General features: G+C 42.2%; 1 protein-coding gene across 2 annotated transcripts; it reads right to left on the bottom strand.

The window, feature by feature from the left end:
• Positions 1-146: 146 nt before the first annotated feature.
• On the bottom strand, positions 147-24,171 carry tnks1bp1 (tankyrase 1 binding protein 1). 2 transcript variants are annotated; one of them, XM_050037169.1, is made up of 10 exons: positions 23,980-24,168; positions 19,674-20,708; positions 15,218-17,498; positions 4,939-5,045; positions 4,158-4,254; positions 3,789-3,933; positions 3,486-3,619; positions 3,203-3,393; positions 2,991-3,076; positions 147-1,372 (listed from the first exon to the last, which is right to left on the bottom strand). In XM_050037169.1, exons 2-9 carry the CDS (start codon positions 20,696-20,698, stop codon positions 3,001-3,003), a joined length of 4,056 nt encoding a protein of 1,351 aa, XP_049893126.1. In that variant the 5' UTR covers positions 20,699-20,708; positions 23,980-24,168; the 3' UTR covers positions 147-1,372; positions 2,991-3,000. The 2 variants fall into 2 exon arrangements, 1 of the variants encoding a protein (XP_049893126.1); XR_007569421.1 differs by lacking the exons at positions 147-1,372; positions 2,991-3,076; positions 3,203-3,393 and having other exon boundaries at positions 3,485-3,619; positions 3,789-3,958; positions 23,980-24,171.
• Between the last annotated feature and the right edge of the window lie 319 nt (positions 24,172-24,490).

The raw sequence follows: 24,490 nt of genomic DNA, 5'->3' as shown, positions 1-24,490 counted from the left end.
CAATCAATCAATAAATCAGTATGTTGAGCGGTTTCCATGGAGGCATCCTTTAAAAATGACCAGTAGGCATTTGTGTCTTCATGCTCCACTGCCGCCCACTTCTTGCACCATGGAGTGCAAGTCCGCAATAAAAAGAACACACTGGATTGCATTTCATAGAAAAAGTTTTAATAAAATTCCCTCAATTTCCTCTTATCATACCATATGTTGATCATAAATGATTACAGCACTGATGGCAGTCACTCTTTAACATTAAAAAGGCACATAAAAACATCTAGAGCAGATGACTGCATTTTTCTGGGTTAAAGATTTTACAGAACACACTTCCTGATTCTGGTAAAGCAGGGATATTCAACGAGCTTTGCCCGGGGGCCACTTGTGCAAAATGACAGGAAGCCAGGGGCCAGTCAATGAACAAACGTTTGAGGACATTTGGGGCTTAACCCTGACCTCTGTCGGGGGGTCCAAGGGATCCTCCTCTGGCACTTTTTGGTGGTTTTTTATGTACTCTGGGCAGTGGGAATCAGTGTGAATCAATTTTAAGTGTGAATTATAAAATGGTCGGCAGGAAGAGACATACATTGAGTACCACTGTGTTATAACTCGCTCAAAATTTCCTCCCAACTCACTGTTGATGCTCTGACCAGCCGCTGGGCGTTGTAACAAAACCAGGAAGTGCATGTTTAAGTTTTGTGGACCAGGAAAGAGAAGACAGGCACTCATGGCGTACAAACAGAAAAATTCCCTTGACCATGTCACTACAGTAAGGTACTCGATTACTCTATTGCTTAGATGTTCTGTATGGACGGTAATTTGTGATCATTTTTCTTAAAGTGCTTAAAGGTTTACTTGAGACAATCTGTGATTGGAAAGATAATCTGTAAAAAGGCTTTTTGTACAATTTAAACTAAACGCACACAAGTTGCAAATCCATTATTTATATTCAGTATTTTCTGTACATGTTTGTTTATGAAGGTAGATACCGTGCTGAAGGCCTAGTGTCATCAGTCCCTGACGCAATATAATGGAGTACACATTCAAACAAGACAGTCCATGGCTTTGCTCTAAATTACATTGGGGTTTTCCCCATCCATTGAGCCTCTGTACAGCAGTAGATAAAACATTTACTTGGCATTAACACATCACAGTCTTGGCACGTAGCCTTGGCACCATATTTCATTTACAAGCCAGAAGAGTTCTTGATGGCCTCTGTGTTCAGCAAAAGCCTGAATTCTCCTCCTGTATATCTCGGTAAAGGTCCAAAATAAGGCACTCAAAGTGGAAAATGGAGCAATCATGGCAAGGTGCCTGTCAGCAGCAGCTGCAGCTGAAATGGATTGATTCTTGCTGAACGGTGATGGCACAGTGTCTCCTGGAGGGAACAAGAGGAAGAAAAGTTCAGGAAGAGGTTTCCAAATGACAGACTACAGCAGGCATCAGCTTTATGTAATATATTTTATCAAATGTCATTTGTTGGATTTATCTCTAAGTGCTCTACACCTCCATGAGTGCATTCAGTTTTTTCATGGGTGGTCCAAGTGGCACTCAAATCCATAACCCTTTTACATCCATATATCCTTTTCACTTACTGTAGCTGTATGTAAAGTTAAGAGCAAACTATATCTGCAAGCAGCAATTCCGCAAAAGAGCACTGAGCAGAGAAAACTGCATTTAGCTGCAGTGAGGATGTCTTTAAACACTGCACAGTTTAGATTAGGAGAAAGCTTTACAGAGATACGGCCCGCTTCCTGTTTCTGTCTATGCTGTCAGTTTATTATACAGTTGCATTAAACAACAGGAGTGTTGCTGACAGCATTGATGTGAAGCTCAAACCATTCTCTATCTAGTATTGCAAACCTATTCAGCTGTCTTGCATTATGACTCACAAGAATATTAGTCCTTTTTAATAATGCCTTCACTCCTACAATAAGTCAGAGTACAAGCTCAATGTCAGAAATGTCAAAATGTTCACACTCAACGCTCCTCAATGGCTGATCCTGTTAAGTCCTATGTAATGCTCTGCATATCACAAGCAGGTCATGGCTAATGAAAGCTCTAATGTGCTTGTTGATATACACCAGTGTCTAAATTCTGTTGCTAAATATGAAAGTAACTCGGAAGGTGTTTTTTATTCATGTGTAGTGACAATTCATATTTGTATTAGATGATAGATTGGGTATGATGGATTGATACCAAAATATCGATACTATAGATACCACATTTTTATTTTGAACATTGGTCCTAGCATTAATAGGATCGATACCAAACTGTGTTTGCAAACAATGTTCTGTTCAGTTAAACAGGAAAAAACAAGAGAAAGAGAACTTTGGGCTGCAACCAAACAGAAGGGAAGAGGAGGGAAATGCCTCAGCGTCCAGACCCGTGACACAGAGTTCACTGACAGTCTTTTCAGAGAGCCTCAGGCAATAAATATCGAAGTACGTAGTGGTGAAATTAATATTTCAGTCAAATCAGATCTTCAGCGTTGGTTAATGTAACATCTTCAAACTGTAATTAGTCATCATTAGCTGTTGCTTTAGCATATTTATTATTCACCTCATAAATCATGACACACTGCTTTTACCCTACATGAAGATACATGAGCTGCTTTTAATTATGAAGAGTATCGTATTGGTATCAATATTAGCAATTCTGGCCCTGTATTACTTGCTATCGTATCAAAACCAGATTTTGTGATCTGAAATTTGTTTCTGACAATATATTTTTGAACAAAAAAAAGAAGAAAACAAGAGGTATGTACATAAAGTTTTAGGTGTATTAAAAATGTGAAAAAAACAAACAAACAAAGGAGGACATTTGACTCGTGTTTTACTGACTCTAAAATGTAAGAGTAAAACAAAACAAAACAATAACAATAGTTGCTTTACCCACAAGTTTACCACAAGGAAACAGCTTTTCTTTTAAATAAATGTTCCAGTAATTAATAATTTATTATGCAGCAAAGAATCTGGCTCTTCCACGGTGCTCACCTCTGTCTGGCTAAGCCTCGCCGTCATGCTGACTCAGGCGCTTCTTAGACTTCAGTTCTTTCAGCCAAGCGGGAGAGGAGGCGGCGCTGAATGACACACAGAATCACAGGTCAGAGGAGCGTCAGGATTGAAACACATACCCAATTTTGAATAATTTTCTCATCATTTCGAAGATTTTTATATTTTTGTGTGCTTCCATGCTCTTTTCTTACCCTCTGTCTGCACCGCCTATGGGTGGCAACACCCGTGCAGCCCCCGCAAGATGAGCTGCTGAGCGAGGAGTGCGGGACACTTGTGAGGAAGACGGTGCTTCTTCCTCATTTTGACTTTCCCTCTCATCTCTTGCCTTCTCTTCTGCCGCGTCCTCTCCACTTCCTCCACTTGTTTTCTTTTTTATCTGAGCCTTCGGGAGAACGTTGAGGACACTTTACTCAATCATATCATGTATCAGAAAAACTGAAAAATGTAGTGAACTTAAACTCTGGGAGAACTTACAAGTAAAGCTGCGGGGCTCAAACCAGGGAACATTGGGACTCTATGAGAGGCGGAAGGAGGAGAATAGGCCATCTTCGGTTTAGGCTGCTCATCCTCAGAGTCTGAATCCCTTTGCTTAGATGCCTCCCGTTCATCTAAAATATAGATATAACAGTCAGAACACAAATCAACATTTGCAGACTGCTTTCCGCCTGGAGTGGATGTGCCTAAAGGAGACACTGCTTATTTAAGTTGAAATTTAAAAAAGTAAGTCAGAGTTCAAACCCTCTGTAGATTCAAAAATATTATGGGTGCAGTAATAACCTGTGGAGTCACGGGTCCTCCAGTCAGGGCTATCCAATGGTACCAAACCCATACAGACCGAGCGCGATGGACGTGACCGACTTCGCCTCCTACCCAGATCTGCCTTCGATCTCTGCGCGCTGGTGTCGAGGAGAGGAGTGGAGCTCTGTGCACAGACACACACACAGAATCTAGCGAGCAATGAATAGAACACACTGCATTGACCGGTGCATATTATGCTACAGAAATGCAGATGCAAGAGCGTGTACTTGCCCAGGTAGGTATGAAAATCAACCACAAAACTACATATTAATATTTGTAGCAGATGAGGCAGACATCAGCTGTCACCACTCATACAGGGGGAAGGATTAGAAACAAAGAATCACCAACCTCAGGAAATGGAGGCAGCTCTGGCTCTCGGTGATAATCAGTCTTATCAAGGTCTTCAGTGGAGACTTCTGGGGCCTGGTCAGAGACGGGCTTTGGGCTGAAGAGAAAGACAGCTATTTAAAATCATATGTCAGCACAGAATGAAATGAGAAGGAAATAGGGGTGTTAAGATGCTGTCAGTTCAGGTTCAGGAGTCATTTTAGTCCAATTTCTAAGTTCTTGTGTTGTGCTCTGTTAGCCACAAGGGGGCACAGGGAGCTCAAGTCCTGGAAAGCCTTCATATGACACACTAGTGTGCAGCTAAACCTGGTTATGCTGTCACAGGATTTTTGCATGTTCCATTATGCTAACTTATTTACGTTTTGTCATAGCAAAGTCCAAATCACACAGAGACTTTATGTCAAACAAACTGAAAAACAAAAAGTCATTTGGTTTCACAGTCCCATCGGTTTATTATTGGTCACACTTCATGCTCCACTGATCATATTAAGAAACCAAAGCTAATCTTGGCCCTCCAAACTGCGTCTTCAGGCTACTTACTTTAATTCTTCAATGTCAGATAGCTATAGGGCTTCCTGGTGTGCTCAGTTTGAATCAAATCACCTCAATGTGAAGCCGCACCCTCACCACATGATATAAGGAATGACAAATAAACCCGTCTGGTCCTGTCTCTGCCCCATCAGGGTAGATGGAGGACATGAAGCCATGGAAAAATACAGTCTGTAGTTGACAGTATGTATGCATGTGTTTGTGTGGTGTTATGGTGCAACCTTGCTCCTACCTGTCAATTTCAGATGTCCGTTCACTGGCCTCATTCTGCTGGTCGGGCTCATTGTCTATCAAAGCATCAGTGTCTTCGCTGTTTGTGCTGTAAATGTTAACCGGTGCCTGAGAGACAGAAAAACAGACATTAAATTACACTGGTAAATAAACAAGAAAACATATCATATAACAGAATCGGAAACATTTTGCTTAACGCCAATCTCATGTTAAGCATGTGCAGTCACCTAGCAATACGGCTCTCCTTATCTCTCTGCTGGATCAACTTCCTTATCACACAAAATCAAATGATGTAAACTTTCTTTTGTTCTGTAAATCTGCATATTCACAGCAACTTCACATGGTGGAGCTGAAGCAGGGAGGAAAATGGACTGCGTGCAGAGCCAAGATCACTAACTACAGAGGGAGAGAGGACTAAAGACCAGCCAAGCATGCATCTTTTAATGAGCCGGTCACAGAGGCTGGGCTGTCCTCAATAAACACCATGAGCACTGGCATACACACCTATATGCCTACACACACACACACACACACACACACACACACACCAAACACACTCATGCTGTCACGCCCACATGCTGGAATGCATGGGTGCACGCACACATGCACACAAACACGTTACAAACAAAAGCAACTACTGTGCACTTCCTCGCAAACATTCCTTTAAGCTCACTTCAGATTTTGTCAAGGGGCACATCCCAGTGTAGTGTCTGATACTGTCACCTGGATACAAAACAACACTCAAGTAAACACCCTTGCCCTCTGTACGATTTCACACACACACACACACACACACACACACACACACGTACGCATCTCGTCTCCGTCATAAGTCCATTTATTACTCAGGACTCACACAGCAGCTTCATTTGCACAATGCCTGTTATCTGGCAACATCACAGCATGAATGAATAGGCTTCTAGTGATTTTCCTATAACCACAGACTGTGTTTAGGTGCAGGGAAAAACAAAGTCTGTTCCAACACAGAGACACAGTCTACAGTTGTACAATTCCACCACTGTGCATTCATCCTGAATCCATCCAACCTTTATTGCAGAAGTAGCCACTGCAGCTCACAAAGTTTTAAATGTTGTTACATAATTTTTAAGTACATCACGTGACTCTAATACCGCCCTTTCAAACTAGTCTAAAAAGCTTCTCCTGAATTCAAAGAGAAACTAAATTCATTTTCTAAGTATTTCCTTATTGGCAGTGGTACGAGTATGCAACAATGAGACAATGAGTAAGTGTATGTCAGCAGGATTTGTGGATTTGAAAGACTTTTCTCAAGTGTATTTTTCAGAAATGTAAAAGATTACTCTGCCACAGACAAATTGCCAACTTCATTTAAGTACACTGGAATCAAAATATGGAGCCTTAGAGCAGTAAAATTAGATTTTTGACCACTGTGAAGCAGCAGAAGAAGCTTTAAACTCAACATTAACATATTGTCTCCTTATAAAGTTGATATTTGAGGTCGATCCATTTATCGATTGTGCCAAATAATCGTTGCCGATAGGATGTTTTACACAGTATCATTATTGGCAGAACTTGACTCCAATAAAGGCCGATGGCTGTGCAGCCTCTACCAGTCATGCAGGGATGTACATCACCACCTGGAGCTGAAGAGGAGAGGGTTGTGTTGTATCGAGCAAAAAAGGAGCTTGATCAGTGTGCACAGCTCCAGAGAAGCAGGTCCCCTCTGTTATGTGAGTGTGTCTCAGTGTTTTGATCTTCATTTTAACATGTATTTACGTTCATCTTTTTTGTCTGGACCACAACAATGAGACCAGCCCATAAATGTGAAAGTCCATGACTGTGTGATGACTGACAGACTGGTTGGCCGAATGCCGCTACATCCTGTATTCGTTTCAAATTAAAAAACCCTCTAGCATTTTGTACACAGTCCACCAGTATACTTGGTTTTGACTTAGTCATATTTTTTTTTATGTTTTATTAATCAGGGACAAAGTTTTTGAGTCTTTAAAAAAAAAAAAGTTTTTAAGGGTGATATAGGCTGTGTACACGCTTTTTCTTGCTCCAAACTATCGTCTTTTATATCTGCTTTGTATTAACAGTCTAAGTTTGTCCCTTCTAAGATACCGTTGTGCCCTCCAGTGTTATGTGTAGGAACTGGTACGCTGTCCTCATCTGATGGTTAAGCTATGCTAAGCTAATATTTAAGCTAATATATACCTGCTAACAAAATTTTCCTAGTCCCTTGTTTCCTCATTAATAGTTGTAACCCTAAATAAGAGGCGTATACAACAACATTGGCCATAAAAATATCCATAGGTTGACTTCTAGTTGATATGGTGAACATGTTAGCAAACTGTTGCCCACATCTAGTGGTGACAAAGCAACATGGAATTCATTTGGAGTCGCATTTCTGGCCACCTGACAAATTTAAGTCCATTATCTACTCTCCTTTTAGCTCTGTTTTGGCCTCTATTAACTCCTGATCTAATTAGCAGCTAAATTCTCATTATGTTCACCAGCTAGTCACTAACTTAACTAGTCATCTACCATGTGGTGCTGAGCAGGTAGCATACATGCTAAAACATTTACCTGAGGGTCGTAAAAACCAAAACAATAAGCTGAAAGATGCTGAAATGCTCTGTAAAGCTGAGGGGAACTCTAATATTTCTGAGTGGCAACAAGTACTATAAAACAATCAAACAACAACAACCTCTAAGTGCATACATAAGAAAGAGATACGTTAAAAGCTTCAGGATTAAAGAACTACAACTCTAAGCTGCAACAAACCTGTGTATGTGTGAATGTGCCAGTACAATGTGTTCAGGAGGGCGGAGGATGTGCAAGTCAAGACAGAGTAGGCTTTATTACAGCTTACCTCCAAAACATTTTTGTTACGGTCAATGGAATGTGTAAGACAGCTTGTTTATGGTGTAGCGGAGAGAATAACAACTAAAGATGCCACACGCACAACTAACCGAGACTCTAATTCAGAATAATAGATGAAGACTGTCAACAAAACATCGCCTCCAATAAAGGAATGTGATGGATCGTTATATTAAAACAGGAAACAGCCTGCAGGTTTTTTTCGTCTTTTGATCTCTGTCTCCTGTGCACGTACACCCACACATACAGACACAGACACACACGTTCACACATGCTGCCGGCAGCCACAGTAAACACAACAAAACTACCGAGACAGATTCCTGCCATTATGCTGTTTTGACAGCAAATTTACTGTGGACCTATCAGACAAAGTGCTACATTGAAGGCCATTGTAATGCCTGTGCTTCATCTCAACACCTTTTATTGACTGTGACAAAAATAAATTATAATATGTAGTTGGTGTAGTGATCATACTTCTAAAGCTTAATGTTGAATTCTTAAAAATATAATAAACTTTGACTTGTAAAAAATGTCTGACCATTTACGGTAAGATGCAAATAAAACTAGTTATAATCTAGTCTAATAATTTTGTAATGGGCTCAGATGTCATGATATATAGTGGGACAAATGCCAATTTCAACTGTAAAAAAGCTATAAAATAATAACAGTCATGATTAAATGTGATGAGCTTGAGCTAAAGGCAGACACAGCTGTGTCACACTTTGTTATAGTCCTCCACGTTATCTCTGACACACACCACAGACAGAGGAAAGGGCATGCATGTACACTGATAAAACACTACATGTGGACAACTTTATCAGATAACGGCGTCCTTCCTGAAATGGACTGCCACTGCCTTCTGCACTTCCTTTTTTTCCCTTTATACATTTGCATGTTATCTGTTAACACACAGGCGGGGAAATATTAGACTGGGATACATGGAGCTTTGGTGCAAACTGTGCACCTAAACCCTTGTGCCTTTATTACATTTATGCACTTGACTGTTGCAGTGCTTCACCTTTATTTTTGTTCCCTCCTAAGATGTTTCTTGTATGAACCAAACACCATGACAAATGCTTTGTTTTGGTAATAAACCTTCTTGTTATTCTGACTGACTTCTACTGTGTTACTTGATCAGCTCTTACTGAGCAGGTTTCAGTGGCTCTCCTCTGCAGAGTCTGCCGGCTTCTGACGGAGAAGCGACGCAGCGATCTCCTGCTGCGTCTGGCGAAGCTACGAAGCGGTGACATAGCTCTCTGAAACCTTCCTCCTCCATCTCCACCTTCTTCTTCCTCCTCCTCTTTATCCTCCTCTTCCTCCTCCTGCTGCTTCTCTTCTGCGGGGCCCCACACCAGCTCCAAAGCCCCTTGCAAGGAGCGTCGCACGCTGCCCACCCAGCCCGCCACCTGAAGCTGGGCGGCAGACAGCTTCCCTCCAAAGTACTGCATGGTTGAAAAGCTTACACAGCTGGTTGTCCAGGCGCTGGGGTCACCATGGGAACTGGGTCACCAGAGAAACTGAGGTTCAGCTTTGTTAGAGATGAAGGGATTGTCTGGGTGAGTCAGAAAGCTGCCTCTGTGATCTGCCTTTCAATTGTCATTTTCAGCAAGCGGAAGGTAAAGACAGCACAAATTCTGTTTTGTAAAAAAAGGTTCCTGACGTCATACAAAAAAAATATATAATCCATCTTTCTTTTGAGTGGGATCCATGCTCTAACTCCATATTTTTATGGTTCAGGTCACACAAACTTCCTGGAACAGTCTATTATTTGCTGTCAGTAAAGAAGTAAATAGTCTGACCAGCCATGTGTTTGCGCTGTGACAACACTGTTCTACTGCAGCAGTCACTATGATGGATGTGACATCCTAAACAGCAGTGTCCCGAAGAAAGAGTTTCCCGTCATCACATCATGATCCATTTCAAAAGACACACTGACAGAGCTTTCTATCAAAAAAATGGAAGTAAAAAAATAGCAATGAAGCCTTTAGTCTTGCACACAACAGTTTAAAGATTACCTCTTTTCATGCGCACCCCCTTTCTCTTTTGCTTCTTCTGCCACAGTCAAGCCTGTTTGCTTGTGCACCAACGTCCCAGTTCACATCCCAACTCCATTTTCCACTCAGAACAAAAAAAAGAAAAGGAAAAGCAGCGTGGGAAATATCTGCCACTCCAAACAACCAAAGCCAGGTACAGAGAGGTAGATCACCCCTTTATCTCCTCCATACCTGAGTGATTTCACAGAATGTCAAAACAAAGCGGAGGTCTGTGCTCGGATGCGGAAAATCCCGAGGGAAGGAAGGAAGGTGCGGCAGGCTGGGCCAAGGTGCTTTCTGCACCTCCCCTCCACCTCTGTCACCCCGTAGGTAAATGATGCAGGTAACTGAATGAAGCGGCTCTTTGTGAGAGGAGCAGGCAGAGGGAACGGCAGAAAACAGGAAGACTTTTGGAAAAGTGGAAGAAAGTTTGAGGGAGCACTAGAATGGACAGTGGACATGTGAACTTTCATGTCCACGGTTAAGCCCATCCTCCTTTTGTGTGTGTGTGTGCCAGACAGTGTGAGTGTGTGTGTGTGTAAGGGGGCTGACGGAATCTCTCAAAACGGGGTGGAGAGATTGAGTAGAGAGACAGACACAGAGAAAGAGGGGCACCATGTATGGTTATTCTGACACGCTGCCCTGTTGACCAGATCCAAATAAAGGCATGATGACCACATAGCACCTCAGCTCTTCTCACTAAAACATCCATCCGTCCATCTGTCTGTCTGTTAGTCAGTACCCTGAATGAGGATGCATGGTTGGCTGCGCAGCTTGTGTTTGCCAAGTAAACATTTCCCTCATTCTGTCCTGTCAAAGTAAAAGCTTTTCTCTGCCACTCAACAGTGTCTTTGTTTCCCTTCAGTGAAAAAAGTTTGTATTTTCTTTATTGAACTTTGCTGTTAAGTGTTATGGTGCTATATTATAGCAATGTAAGGTGCTCTACATGAGGTGAGCTTGCTGGTTTCTGTGGTGCAGAATAAGGAAGTGCAATTTTTTAAAAGCAGCAGCGCCACTCTGTGGTGAAAACAGGGCTGTGCTCTCACAACCAACAAAACTTCAATACCGATGGCCTTACAGCAGCAAGACTTTGACAGACTTTAAGAATACTTAAGTCTGACACCCTCTCGCATCTAAAGTCAATGTGAGTTTTTAATCACAGATTCTGGGGGTCTTGCGGGGTCACTATTTGCAAGACTACATCTTGATTCCTTTTGAGATGATTTCCCAAACTCTCTTTAAGCAATCTGACATTAACAAATCCTTACATGTCTGCAAAAACACATAACTCTAGAAACACAAGATAAGAGGCATCATATGTTGATAGCATTTGTGTACATTTTGGATTTTGTTGCCTCAACACACTACCAGCCTCCGTTTGTTAGCCCTATTATTTTAGTAAGAGGATATCATAGGAAACAGAGGCAAACTGTTTCAAAATTTAAGACTTCTTACTACAATGGGTGCTGACTGGTGGATCAGATACTCAACAAATTAAACATAGACACTTGTTCACTCCACAAATCCACCACTTTCTCCTTCTTTTCCACAGCACAAGACAACAGAGAGTTGTTGACATTCTTGCACATGGAGTCCCTCCATGTTTACTGTCTACCTGGTGTGCTGGAGGAGAAAGTGCAGTCATTGGTTGTTGCTACTGTTCACGTCATGAATTTCAGTACTTACAAGACTAGCCAAGACTAAAAATGTATAACAGTATTAAACATGTTTGATTTTGTCAGAATGTCAAGATGAGAAAAAGACTGTGTATTACCACCACCTTACATCAAACACTCAACTCTTATGATTTTACTCTGACACTGAACAATTTGTCTGCAGCGGTGAAATCGCTTGAAAAGCCCTTTGGCCTGCATTAATGGCTATATACAATGCCTCCTTAAAGTAGCTCACTGGTTTTGTGGGTTGGTTTGTTTGCAAAGCATGCACACAGCAAACAGAAACACAATACACACACGCACACACACACACACGCACGCACACACACACACACACACACACACACACACACACACACACACACACGGACAGAGTTCAGGGCTCCAGAGCCCAGTGTTTTCATTACTTAAAAAATGTTGCATGTTCAAACAGGTGGTGAACCGATCTGTCTTGACTGGCAGGGCCCTGTCAGCTGTTCACTCACTATGATGAACTGATAAGTTGCCACCACTGCACTTTCCTCATTTCACCTTGTTTGTTTGCTTCCTTGTCTCTTTTACGGGTAAAGAGTCAACAAGTTTTCGCGTCTTTCTCATATTGTTAATCTTCATTAAGTTATATAACTGCACTTTAAACTGCTTCAGGTGTGTTGTTGGGCTGTGATCTTCACTTTGGTCTGTTACTTTATTACCTATAATGAGGGTAATTGTACTAAGGTGACTAGAAATTCCCAGCAACATATGCTGACCTTTTAATTCCCAGCTGATTTAGGATCACTTCCTTCAGGCAGTGCAGCCATGACGTTTATTTGCAGGTCCATCCAGACGCTCAGACATGGTTTGTTGACTGCAGTTGTACTACAACTTCAACGGATCTTTGAACGTAAATCGACTGAAGCAGAAAATAAACTCTGTGGTTCAAGCAGCCTCGGGGTATTTATGTATCTTTTCATAAGCACAGCAACATTAATAAAAAGTTAATACTTGTCTAATTTGTAAGATAAAAGTGGTTCAAGTCTTCAGACACCAATACTCAAAGGTTCTCCAGCTTCAGGCTAAACTACAGACATACTTCAAATTAACAACCTACAATTGGACCTGAAATGAGCTACAAATGGATGGCTGGATAATAAATTGGAAGGGTAATGAAAGTAATTTTCTCTAGTTAGACGTAAAAAACGTCCTTATTTACTACTCTAATGAAAATGTGTTAGGAAGTTAATTTTCATATTCTCATATTGGCTGAATGACTTTTAAATTGCACAGAAAGTCAGGGGAAGACACTATGGAAAACACTTTACAATGACCTAACACTACAAGTTGTTGGCTTATTTCAGCTTATTCAGCATGCCTATTGGTGTTGGAGCTGGTGGGGCCTGCCAGTGAGAGAAATCACTCTGATTGGCAGTCCAGCTTCATACATGAGAGGAAAACAAACGGCTAAAGTCAGGAGGGTGTGAGATCGAAACAAACTTGTTATAGTGGGTAAGTTTATTGTTTTAGCCATTGAGCTCCTTAACAGAAACCGTTCATAATACTTTGTGTTACTGTTCGCTCACACACGGTAATATGCTTTGTTCTTTCAGCATCAGATTGTGTTGTTAACGTGCTAACTGGCTAAATAGTGTCTTGAATCTGTCCTGTCGGTCCTACAGGTTCCCTTTCCTACTGCCGCCTGCTGGTATGGAGAGTTATTTCCTCTCCAGCAGGTGCAAAACCTACTTGCTAGTTGGCTATTGGCTGTAGTCTTTGTGGTGTGTTCAGGCACAACTTTCAACAGTCGGCCTTTGTAGCCATTTGCTCTTTGATGTCTTTGATAACCTTCAGTCAAGCATTTAACCAAAACTGCTTTGAAATCATAATCATTTAAATAAATCCTTTAAACAAATAGTCTTCATACTCAACATGTAGTGTGTTCAATGTAGATTTAATATGTTAGTAAATAGTCACTGCAGCTAACTAAATCCTATACAAGCGGTAACCTGTAGTGATCAGAGAGGCTAGCTGCATTAAAAAATAACACATAAGGTGGTAGTGCTCGGAAATTAGCTAATCAAATGTTATCTTTAATCCCGATTTTGGATTCCAATGATTATGAAAACAAGACAATTGAGATAAAATTAATATTGTGCCGCATTCCATTTCTCAATGATGCTCCTGTTTTGTCTTGTGTTACAAATCCAGCGCACCCCTCTTCTTTACAGCGGTGTATATTCACCCCTCCCTGAAACCAAAATTCATTCTCAACCAGGCTGTGGCATGTTTAGTTTAGCTCAAGCTAAGATGACAGAAAGAAAGCCTTTGGCCAATGAGTGTTAAATAATCACAATCTCAATACTGACCAAAATGATTTTTGCTCTAATCAAATAGCCCTCAGAGTTGCAAACTGCTGAGCTGGCTCTGCAATTTACTGTGAAACCACTAACACTAACATTTCTACCTGTGAAGACTCACCCATAGCTGCTGGAAATAACTCATCCATGATGCCCATGAGAAATAATCCATCCTTCTTCAGTGTTCAATGTTTTTTTTAAAATCCCTACAGTATGTCTTTGAAAATGAATGTTGTCTTTACGCACAAATAAAAGCAAAATGAAAGCAGCAGTCAGATGCAGAGGAAGTCATAACCTCACTTCCTGTTAGATTGCTTGATGTCGTAACCACGCGTCTTCATACGTGCACTACCGGACATAGAGTTCATACAGTACTTTTACAGTCGACTGAAAGGTTCAGCCTATTTCTCACCCCAATGTATCATCTTCAGGGGTGGCAATTATTTGTTAGCATGAATTAATTGAGAATCAAACACATTCAAAACTATACTTTTTATCGTCACACCTTCTGAGTCGACACTTTCCTTTCTCCAACACTCTGTACTCTGATATTTCTTATTGTCAGACACAAGCTCTCGCTGTCAGCAAAAGCAGATACTACGACTGTCACATGACACGTAGATGTAGGTTTCAGGCCATGCTTGTTTCATTACTCAATGTCACACCTACACACGCACACACACACACATACATGCACAAACCCACGTTCTTAAGCTCTGACTGAATCTGGGTGAAGCAAGTATAACAAGATGTTTTCCCCTCGTGCTACAGGAATGCCAGTGTGTTGGTGCAGGTGAGGGTTGTGTGGTTGCCAGGCCGATATGATTCAGAGGTGAAAAAACCACATTTACATGTACACTCCTGTCTCTGTGCTCGACCTCACCCTATCTGTGTGATTGAACAATTTATCCTTTCATAAAACTATGCTCGTGTTCACAAAAACAAAATCAAGTCAAGTTGCATTTAAGCGGCCAAGTGTAAGATTTTGGGGGATTTATTTGCATCTAGCTGTGAGGATTGCAGATTGCGACCAGCTGAAACTTCTCCCGGTTAGAATTCCTGCAGCTTTCATTGTTCAGGAGGTTTTTACTAGGAACTGAATTATCTGCACAGGTCTCTTCCTCTCCAAAACAAATGGAGCAGGTGATTTAAGGAACTAAAAACACTGAATAAAGCAGTTTCATGTTACAAATCAGGGTTTTTCTGATGCTGTCTGGCTCGTCGAAGAAGGTCCAATAGCGGTGCGACATGGTGATATCTCTATATGAGGACTGACTTCCTGTGTAGATAGAAACGGCTCATTCTAAAGAAACAAACACAAATATATCCCCCAAAATCATACACACTGGACCTTTAAATCTGAATTTTGTATTTACCTCCTGCTTGTCTTCTTCTTCCACTACATCTTCTTTTGTGTTCTCCTCTTCCTCCCCCTCTGTCTCCTTCTCTTCCTCTACCTCCATGGAGATAAGCAGTCCCTCCTCTGGCCTCTGCTTCTCCTCCTTCTCCTCGAACTTTGGACTTTCTTGGGTTGGTGTAGGCTCTAGGCTGCGTGGTTTCGCCACCTGTTCTGGCACTTTATATTCTCTTGGACTGACATCCAGGGGCACCAGCTCTTCCACTTCCTTTTTATCCACAGAGGCAGCTTCCCTTCTCTGGATGGGCGGACTGGTTTCTTCTTTAGCTTGCGTGCCCCATCTCAGCGGTTTGACTGAAAAGTCGTCAAAGTCCACCTTTATCCCAGCCGGTTTGACGGAGAAGTCATCATAAACAACTTCTTCTGCTTCTTGTACCCGCTTTCTGTTCAACTCCTCTCGTATTTTTCTCTCCAGCTCCTCCAGTCTGTCTTTCTCCATCTGCTTCTTCCTTTCCTCCTCCTCTCTCCATTTCTCCATCTCCATTTGCCTCATTCTCTCCATCTCTTCTTCTTTTTCTTGCTGCTCTTTCAGCCTCCTTTGCCTCTCCCTCTCTCTTTCCTCCTCCTCTCCTAATCTTTCTTTCCCCCTGTCCTCCTGTCTGAGTCTCTCCTCTATCTGTCTGGCCTTCTCCCTGTCCTCCTCTTTCTGTCTCTGCCACATCGCCTCCAACTCTTTCTCTCTTTCCCCCTCTTCTTCTTCTCCTCTCTGCGTCTCTACCTGTTTCACCCACTCTTTTTCCCAATCCTCCTCTCTGTGTTTTGCTTTACTCCATCTCCTCTTTATCTCTCCCCCCTCAGCTGTATGCTCCTCATGGTTATGAATTGGTCCCTCCTCCTCTCTTAATCTTGCTCTCTCCCTCTCCTCCTGTCTGAGTCTCTCCTCCATTTGTCTGGCCCTCTCTCTTTCCTCTTCTCTCTGTCTCTGCCACATCAACTCCAACTCTTTCTCTCTTTCCTTCTCTTCTTCTTCTCCTCTTGGCTTCGCTGCCTCTTTCACCCACTCTTTTTCCCACTCCTCCTCTCTGTGTTTCGCTTTACTCCATCTCCTCTCAAGCTTTTGCCCCTCAGTTCTATGCTCCTCATTGTCCCGAATCGATCTCTCCTCCTCCTCTCTCAGCCTTTGTCTTTCTCTTTCCTCCTTCTGTCTCTCCTCTTTCCTCTGCTCCTCCAACAATCTCTCTCTTTCCCTCTCCTCTCGTTCTTGTTTCAGTCTCTCCTCCTTCTGTTTCGCCCTCTCTCTTTCCTCCTCTCTCTGTCTCTGCAACATCATCTCCAACTGTCTTTCCCTCTCCATATCTTCTTCTCTCAGCCTTTGTCTTTCTCTTTCCTCTCTCAGTCTCTCCTCTTTCCTGTGCTCCTCCAACAATCTCTCTCTTTCTCTCTCCTCCTGTTCCTGTTTCAGTCTCTCCTCCTTCTGTTTCGCCCTCTCTCTTTCCTCTTCTCTCTGTCTCCGCAACATCAGCTCCAACTGTCTTTCCCTCTCCATCTCTTCTTCTCTCAGCCTTTCCCTCGCCTCCTTCCGCTGTCTCTCTATTTCCTCCTCCCTCAGTCTTTCTCTCTCCCTTTCCTCTTCTTCCCTCTGCCTTGCCATCTCTTTCTCTCTTTCTTCCTCTTCCTTTTTTCGTTTCCGCTCCTCTTCCAACACGAGCCTTGCCTGTTCGTTCTCCTCTGCTCGCCGTCTTTTTTCAAATTCCAAATGTTTCAGTCGTTCTTCTTCTTCCTCTCGCGCCTCATCATCGTTCTTCTTCAGAAGACCTCCTACTCTTTTGTAGACAGGCACTGAAACAGAGATGTCCTTCTCTGCTTCATCCCCAGAGGCCTCTTCTTCTTCGCTGGAATCAGATGGTGAGCCCAGGATCAGTGGAGGCCCACCATCATCTCTCTCTACGACACCAAAGTGAACAGATCGACGTTTCACACCACCCCTCTTCAGAGCATGTTGATCATTTTCACTTGAGGTGGAAGTGTGGGGCATAGATGAGCTGCGATTGCGTAGTCGGACATCACCCTCTGTTGCCTTGTTCTGCACACGCTCTCCTGGTGTCTCACTTGGGCCTTCCGACTTAACTTCAGTAGGAGCATCTCTAGATATTTCCATTGGGGTCTCTGTGGGTTGTTCGGCAGGTGACACCTTTGAAGGAAGATCCACGGCCTGACTGGGAGAAATCTCAGGTGCAGGAGGTTCAACAGGCTGCATTTTGGGTGTTTCCTCTGCTGTTGGAGCAGCTGCTGGCTCAAAGCTGTGGAAAAGATAACAGCAGTTCAAGGTGAAAAATGACAGTTAAAAGATCAATACCGTCAATTTTAATACAACCAAGCACATTTTACATAACTTAGAATACCTTTCTAATGACTGTATGCTAAATCCAAAGCTACAGCAAGCAGCCTGTTAGCTTAGCATAAAGTTTAGAAACTGGGGAACACAGCTAGCCTGGCTCTGACCAAAGTTTAAGAAATCTTCCTACCAGCATCTCTTAAGTTTTATTATTAACATTATGTCATTTTGTATGTTTAGTCTATGCAAAGAATGTTATATAAATATGTGAAAAGTTTGGGTTTGATGGTTTTGAGGTGTGGTTTAACTAGGTCTTGGCCTAGTGCTCTGACTTCCTGGAGTCTTGTCTTCACAGTGAGGTTGCCAGGCGACCAGCAAAGACTCCAGACTGGCGATTTTACAAAGAATGGATTGATAGCACCATGAACTGCTCATCACCTTTAACCGTTATCTGCCCTGTCTTAAGGTCCAGTTCAAAAAAGATATTGCCCTCATAATATTACAGGGCAAACACACCCTAAAAGTTTTGCAACTGAGTGTAGTTGACTCTTTTATATGTGTCTGATTGCAATTATCTACATGGCAAAGTATAAATGTTGCCTTTATGCCAAGAATACAGTGGACAGAACAATGAGGGCATTTTCCCACTGTGACACTGACTAACAAGGTGCGGTGATATTCCCCCTTTTTCAGTTACCCCCAACTCTTTGAAGATGCTAATAATTTCACTGTAACTGCGTGTGGCTATAAGCACTGATCTTGGTGAATTTGCAATGAGGCTCATTTGCATAGAAAGGGGACAATTCTGCGCCAAATATTTGCATCTCAGCATAGCAAATAGCACAAGAGCCCTGAGATGCTATTAGCTTGGCAGCGCAGTTAAGTGCGCATTTCCCTGTTTGTGAGTCCTTTTGTGAATTAGCCCCCATGTGTTGGCCTAAATCTGAGTTTTAGAGACTTTGGACAGAGCCAGGCTAGATGGTTCCCCCTGTTTCCAGTCTTTATGCTAAGCTAAGATAATCACCTGCTGTCCTTAGCGTCATATTTACCATACAGACAGTGGTATTGATGTTCTCATCTACCATTCAGCAAGATTGTGTTGTCTGTGTTAAGATTTCCACCTTTACGTCATCACAATAGTGTTGGATTTCATTTGTGGTTCTCAAAGCACTGAAAGTATATATTTAAAAAATTATACAGTAATGTCTCTTTTCAGAAACAGTGTCTCTGTTACTCTGGATCATCAACAGAACACACTGTTAACAGTTTTCATAGGAACTATTTCTTCGGTATAAAGAGTTGACAGGAAGATCTCTCTTCAAACCAGTGGGGACATGTCTTTTCACATCTGTTGTAGTTGGAACCGCAGCAGAAATCTTTGAGATGGATTGCTCAAAACCTGGTTGTATAAACAAAACTAAGTGTGGCTTAATACTGAGGGGGAAATGAGAAAATGGGTGAACATACTCTTTACTCTGCACTCATATAGTAAGTTGGACATCTAATCTTAATATGCGCACTCTTATCTGGACTTTGTAATTTAAGGACATAAATCTGGCCACAAATCTTGATATTGAAACCTGCGTTATTCATTTACCACACTGCCACTGATGTCAACACAAAGTACAGTGGGTTGGGAAAGGGCAAAAGAAAAGAAGACGGTGCCGGTGATACAAAACAGCCAAACAGTTTCAGACTTTCACTCATTTCTCCCTGATTTTTTCACAGTAACTGGGAAACATTACATAAGACACTGGAAAAACCCTTTTCTCCCTGAGGAAACCAAAAAAACAATAAAAACAAAATAACAATCCACTCTGCAGTGTAATTCTATAAGCTCCAATGAGGCATGAATTGGTATCATATTGAGCAGAAAGATAACAAAACAGTTCATATTAAAAGTCTGAAGTGTGGACATGAAAAGACTCTGGATCAGTTGCACGCATCTAATCACAAAAGATGAATGTGAAATGAAAAGTACAGCCCTGGTCAATAACAGACAGCCATAATAATATGCGCCATTAACCTGAAAACAAACTTCACGCTTGATTGCACTTGTAAGAGAACGTTCTTTTCCTTTGACTCATGTCTAAACACGTCACCAAACACAAACAGCACAGATGAAAGGAGGCTTGCTTACCTCTTAGAGCGAGGTCGGGGTGCAACCTGAGGCCTCTTCTCAGTCTTCGGACCCTCGGGGGTCGTTTCTGTGACCCAGTTTTTGATTCTCTCCTTTACACCCTTCACACTCTCTGTGCCGTTTGTAATTTCTGGCTCCTCTCTCTTTGTCATGACCTCTGGCCTTGATGACGAGTCAAACAGGAGACTGATCCTACGTTTTATACTGCTGCCTCCGGTGTAATCCTCCTTCAGTCCTCCTTCATCGCTCTCTCTGTTTGATGGCTCTGTTGTCGTCTGGCTCACCTCTGGATCTGAAGGCCTTGGCTTCTTTGTATCATCTCTGGTGGTGGTTGTAGAGGTGGTTACAGTTGGCTGGGGAGGCAGAGATAGGCCACCTGACTCAAACTTCGAGGTGAGCTCCATGGACAGACGCTTCCTGCCGCCGCTCCATCGATATTCTGGATTGTCTTTAGAGGAGACGTCACTTTCTGGTTCTTGAACATTGTGGATGACAGAAGCGTGTTCTTCATCTTCTTTCTTTCTCTCCTCTTTCTGCTCTGGTTTTGTTACGATTTCCGTAGATGCTTTGTGGTTTGCTTGGATGACATCGTCTTTCTGGATTGGCTCGGATTTGGGTGTTTCTTTGGGTGGAGTGGTTTTTGAGGCTGGATCAGATTTTCTTACAGTAGAATCAAGGGTATCCTCTCCACGTGGACTTGCTTTGCTTTCTTTGGTTGTGTTTGCTTGATCTTTGGTGGGCACACTTACAGGGCTGGGTTTGGAATCAGAGGTGGTGGTTTGTTGAGGGGGTTTCTGAGCGGGGGCGGTCACAGTCGGTTTGGGGACTCCTGCGGCCTCGGGTTTAACAGTCGGCTGCGTTGTTTTCTTAGAGCTAGCGGCGACCGTCTTTGGGGCATGGATGGAGCGAATGGTGGTGTTCTTCTGCAGAGAGAAGGGCTTGGGAGCGAGCCGAGGTTTGGGGGCCAGACCTGGCTTGGGGTTTGAGGTGCCACCACTCTGGGAAACCTCAACGGAGCTCTCCATAACTGAGTCACTGAAAAAGAAAAGGAGAGGAGGTGTTTACATACAGCAAAAACTACATATTTACATTGAATAAACATTGTCGCTCCCAGCTGAGACGCAGCCAGTTGATCATGTCTTTACAAAGAAAACTGGATTAGTCTGGTCTGTCTAGATTTTTGAAAGCACATTACCTCCTGGGTCAAAGAAAAACTAATCAATCCCACAGAACATACGCCAGAAACTATGACAAGTGTTTCTGCTTGAAGCCTTTTTATTTAGTTTTCTTCCTCGGTTCAGTTCAGTTTTGAATAATAGCCTGTTAACAATTTCTGTGCTCTACAAAATTAAACCAATTTAAATGGCCATTGTAGTCCAGATCTGACCTGTCAATCACTGTCACTTTTTCAGCCTGGGGGATAATTGTTATGTTGTAAGTGACATCTGACAGCTCATCTTGATTGAAGATGTCCAAAACTTGACTTAAAGTCAATGAACAGAGAGAAGTTATGCATAGGATGGGTAGCTAAAATGCATTTCCTGAAGTTCTTGAATTGTCCAACCAAGGAAGGATGAACTATTTCTTTTTGCTGTTAGCAATATGTACTACATTTTATTATTTGAAAATAATATATCAATACTTGGCCCTTTCAAGAATTTACCTACTAAAATGCCACATCTATCTAATTACATGTTATTGACCTTCTGTTGAGGATCTTTGATAAGTTCATCATCACCTCAAAGTGCGCCCAGTGAGTAAACAGCTGTGGTCATGTGATTGGGTGACACTACTCAGATCTCTTCAAGACAAGTTGATAGTATATCACACGTCCAAGTTGTACAAGTTAAAGGTCTAGTGTGTAGGATTTAGTGGTATCTAGCAGTGAGGTTGCTAAGTTTGTGTGTTCTGGGTTGCTTTAGAAATAGCATGACAGACTCCGTGGAAGAGGACTAAGCAGCAGCCTCCCGAGCTGAAAAATGAAGCCGACACAAAAGTGCCAAAAACTGCAGTTCTTTGAATGGCCACTTGAGGCTGGCTCCAGATGCCAATCAATCCCCGTAACCCCCCATGTTAAGATGCCCAACTTTACAGGGGAGATAAACATGTTTACAGAGCGGTTCAAAAAATGGTTTTGGACTCTGTAGTTAATTTCAACATTTATGACAACTGTACTATGGGTGAATCTTTATATAACGCGCCCATTAACATTCAATTCGGGCTTAAAGGGTGAGTATCTTTGAGTGACAGGCTATCTGCAGATATTGTCCAGATCCACCCCCTTTCTCCACAGCTCCGGCCTTTCACCCAAATATGGTCACTTCCAAAAACCAAGATGGCAACAGCAGAAATGCCAAACTCGAGGCTTCAAAACCACAAACCAATGGATGGTCTCACGGTAGCTAGATCCATTATTTTTACAGTCTCTGAAGAAGACCTGCTCCAAGAATTTGCATTTCTTAGGATAGCAAAGGCATGACCCGCCCTACTCTGCCCCTGACTGGCTAGTACTTGTTGCCTTCATTGGTTGGGTTGGTTATGATTAGGCAACGGGAGTGAGATTGGTTTGGATTAGGATAAGAATGTCGGTGTAAGGCAATCAGAGGCAGAGGAAAGCAGAGTAGGGTGGGTCATGTCTTCACTATCCTAGGAAGTGCAAACTCACACCCGCTCTGTATGTAGACGTACATGGCTCATTCTACGGTAATGAAAACCATTCTTAGTGTCAGGTGATGAATATTATATTCCATTTCGACCAGTATATCCCTCTAAATCCTACACACTGGACCTTTAAGTCTTTGAAAGTTAATTTATAGGCTGAAAAATAGATGAATGATAACATTTCCAGGCATGCTGTGTGATATTACACTGGTATTACACTGTATGTGATTAAGACAGTCGAAATAAAGCCAGCTGCTTTACATTTTTGTAATTTTTAAACCACAATGAAAAACTACTACAATAAGAATCAAAACAGGTAGGTGGGAGACTGAAGCAGCCCAATGAGTCATCACACACACACACACACACACACACACACACCAACAATAAGGTCTGCAGAAATGACACAATCACACCAGATCTCCGATTCAGCTGAAACCACAGGTAGATAAAAACACTTCTATTTGAGCGCTGTCACACCACAGCGAGAGAGAGCGAGGCCAAACTTACACACCGTGTGAAAAAGATAACAGTAATGCTTCCAATTTTGCTACACTGAATTCCACAGCCATTGTATGTCATCTGGTTTGACCTGTAATACTTTTGCACAAACCGGTAACTCCACACCCCACGGTTTGATACTGTGCAACTCAGGGCCTGTCAGCAAATTGCTCACTGTGTCACTCTCACATTATCAATCTACAGCTGCTATTGATTTGACTGTATTGACTCCAGACAACAGTCAGCTGGTGCACTAAGATATTTTGCATGTCCTATGTTTTCTAAGTATCTTTCTGTTGCATTGCTCAAACAGTCAGCACCTCTGGGCGTGCATGATATTGTGTAATGGGTGTAATGGGATCACATTGGACTCTTAAAGCTGTGTCCTGTTTGTTTCTGCTTTCCTCCTCTTTTTTTTTTTTTACAGTTGAATTCCTAAGAAACAAACAATGTCTGGCAGATAAAGCTGCAGCTGATTGATGCTTTCTGTTGCTTATTTAGGGCCACATTCATGGAGTCAGTAAAAATCATCCAGCAGCAGCAGCATTTAGCTTGTGGGATTTTTTGTTTCTTTATCTTTGTTTGCCTTTAGTGGCTGTTACCCTGCCAAGGCTAACGTTACACTCCGTCCCTTTCGTTTTGATGTCCCAACGTGTTATTTACTCCTTACAGTGATGCTGTGGGAAGCTAAACACCAAGTTTGGGACAAGTCAACATCGCGACGTTTTGACTTTTAACGCATATTTAACGGTAAAATTAACCGTTACATGGGTGCATATGTTAGATTACGGGTTGTTAATAAGTTACTAATAAACGCGTCAACAATGAACTCCCAGTCGTTGAACCAGCAGTGTCCTCTGAAACTGGACAAAGGAAACTGGGATATATAAAAGTAGCTAACGTTACTTTTAATGTAAGCTAGGCTGTCAGTGTTGTAACCGAGTGTTTTGTCAGAATAACGTTACATGTACGCGTGTAACGTTACTCACAGTCAGGACGTACGTTAACGTTACACTGAATATTTACGTTACAAAGCTTATAAAACATAGTCTTTAACACAGTGCACCTGCTGTTTACACCAGCTTTATGAACTTTTAAGGTATTCAACAGACATTTTGTAGCAGTATCAAGTTGTTTTCTTTACCTTTCGTCTTCACGCAGTCATACAGGTGGAGGGAGGAAGGAAGCGGGAAGAAGTTACAAAAGAAAAAATGTTCCTCAGTTTTCCGTGCTCGTCTCTCCTGCTGAGCTGTTGTCACAGTGTTTTCTCTCCCCAAGTCACTCACACTAACAAGACGTCAGACTGCTCCTACACCCAGCAGACACTCCCTCTGCCCGCCTCAGGTCGAGCCACGCTGATCCCGGAGTCAAGATACTCACCGCGAGACACAGGCAGACAGGAAGCAGCGTGTGTGCTCCTTCAAAATAAAAGACAATTAAATAGGACTCACTGAGAGGATGCTAACATAAGATACAGTGATTTAAGTTTGTGCTCAGCTGTAGCTGGTCTCATGAGTTAAGTATTGAAATGCAATCTGTACATTCCCATACATTTTAACAATATTAAAGATAACTGTGAGGATGTTTAACTAACAGTGGAAATGTCTTGGATTGACCAGGTAACATTAAAACATATTAGAGATAAGATTAGATCT

Source organism: Epinephelus moara, chromosome 24 (genome assembly GCF_006386435.1).
Source record: "Epinephelus moara isolate mb chromosome 24, YSFRI_EMoa_1.0, whole genome shotgun sequence".
Taxonomy (NCBI): Eukaryota; Metazoa; Chordata; class Actinopteri; order Perciformes; family Serranidae; genus Epinephelus; species Epinephelus moara.
The sequence above is the reverse complement of the archived record's forward strand: the minus strand, read 5'-3'. Positions and strand labels throughout refer to the sequence as shown.

Excerpts from the sequence above, each read along its gene's own strand:
- tnks1bp1 (XM_050037169.1), bottom strand. The coding sequence starts at position 20,698 with ATGGAGAGCTCCGTTGAGGTTTCCCAGAGTGGTGGCACCTCAAACCCC. Across the intron at positions 3,620-3,788 it reads GAGGACCCGTGACTCCACAG|ATGAACGGGAGGCATCTAAG; the intron begins GTTATTACTGCA and ends TCTATATTTTAG. Across the intron at positions 3,394-3,485 it reads TGAGCCCCGCAGCTTTACTT|GCTCAGATAAAAAAGAAAAC; the intron begins GTAAGTTCTCCC and ends GTTCTCCCGAAG.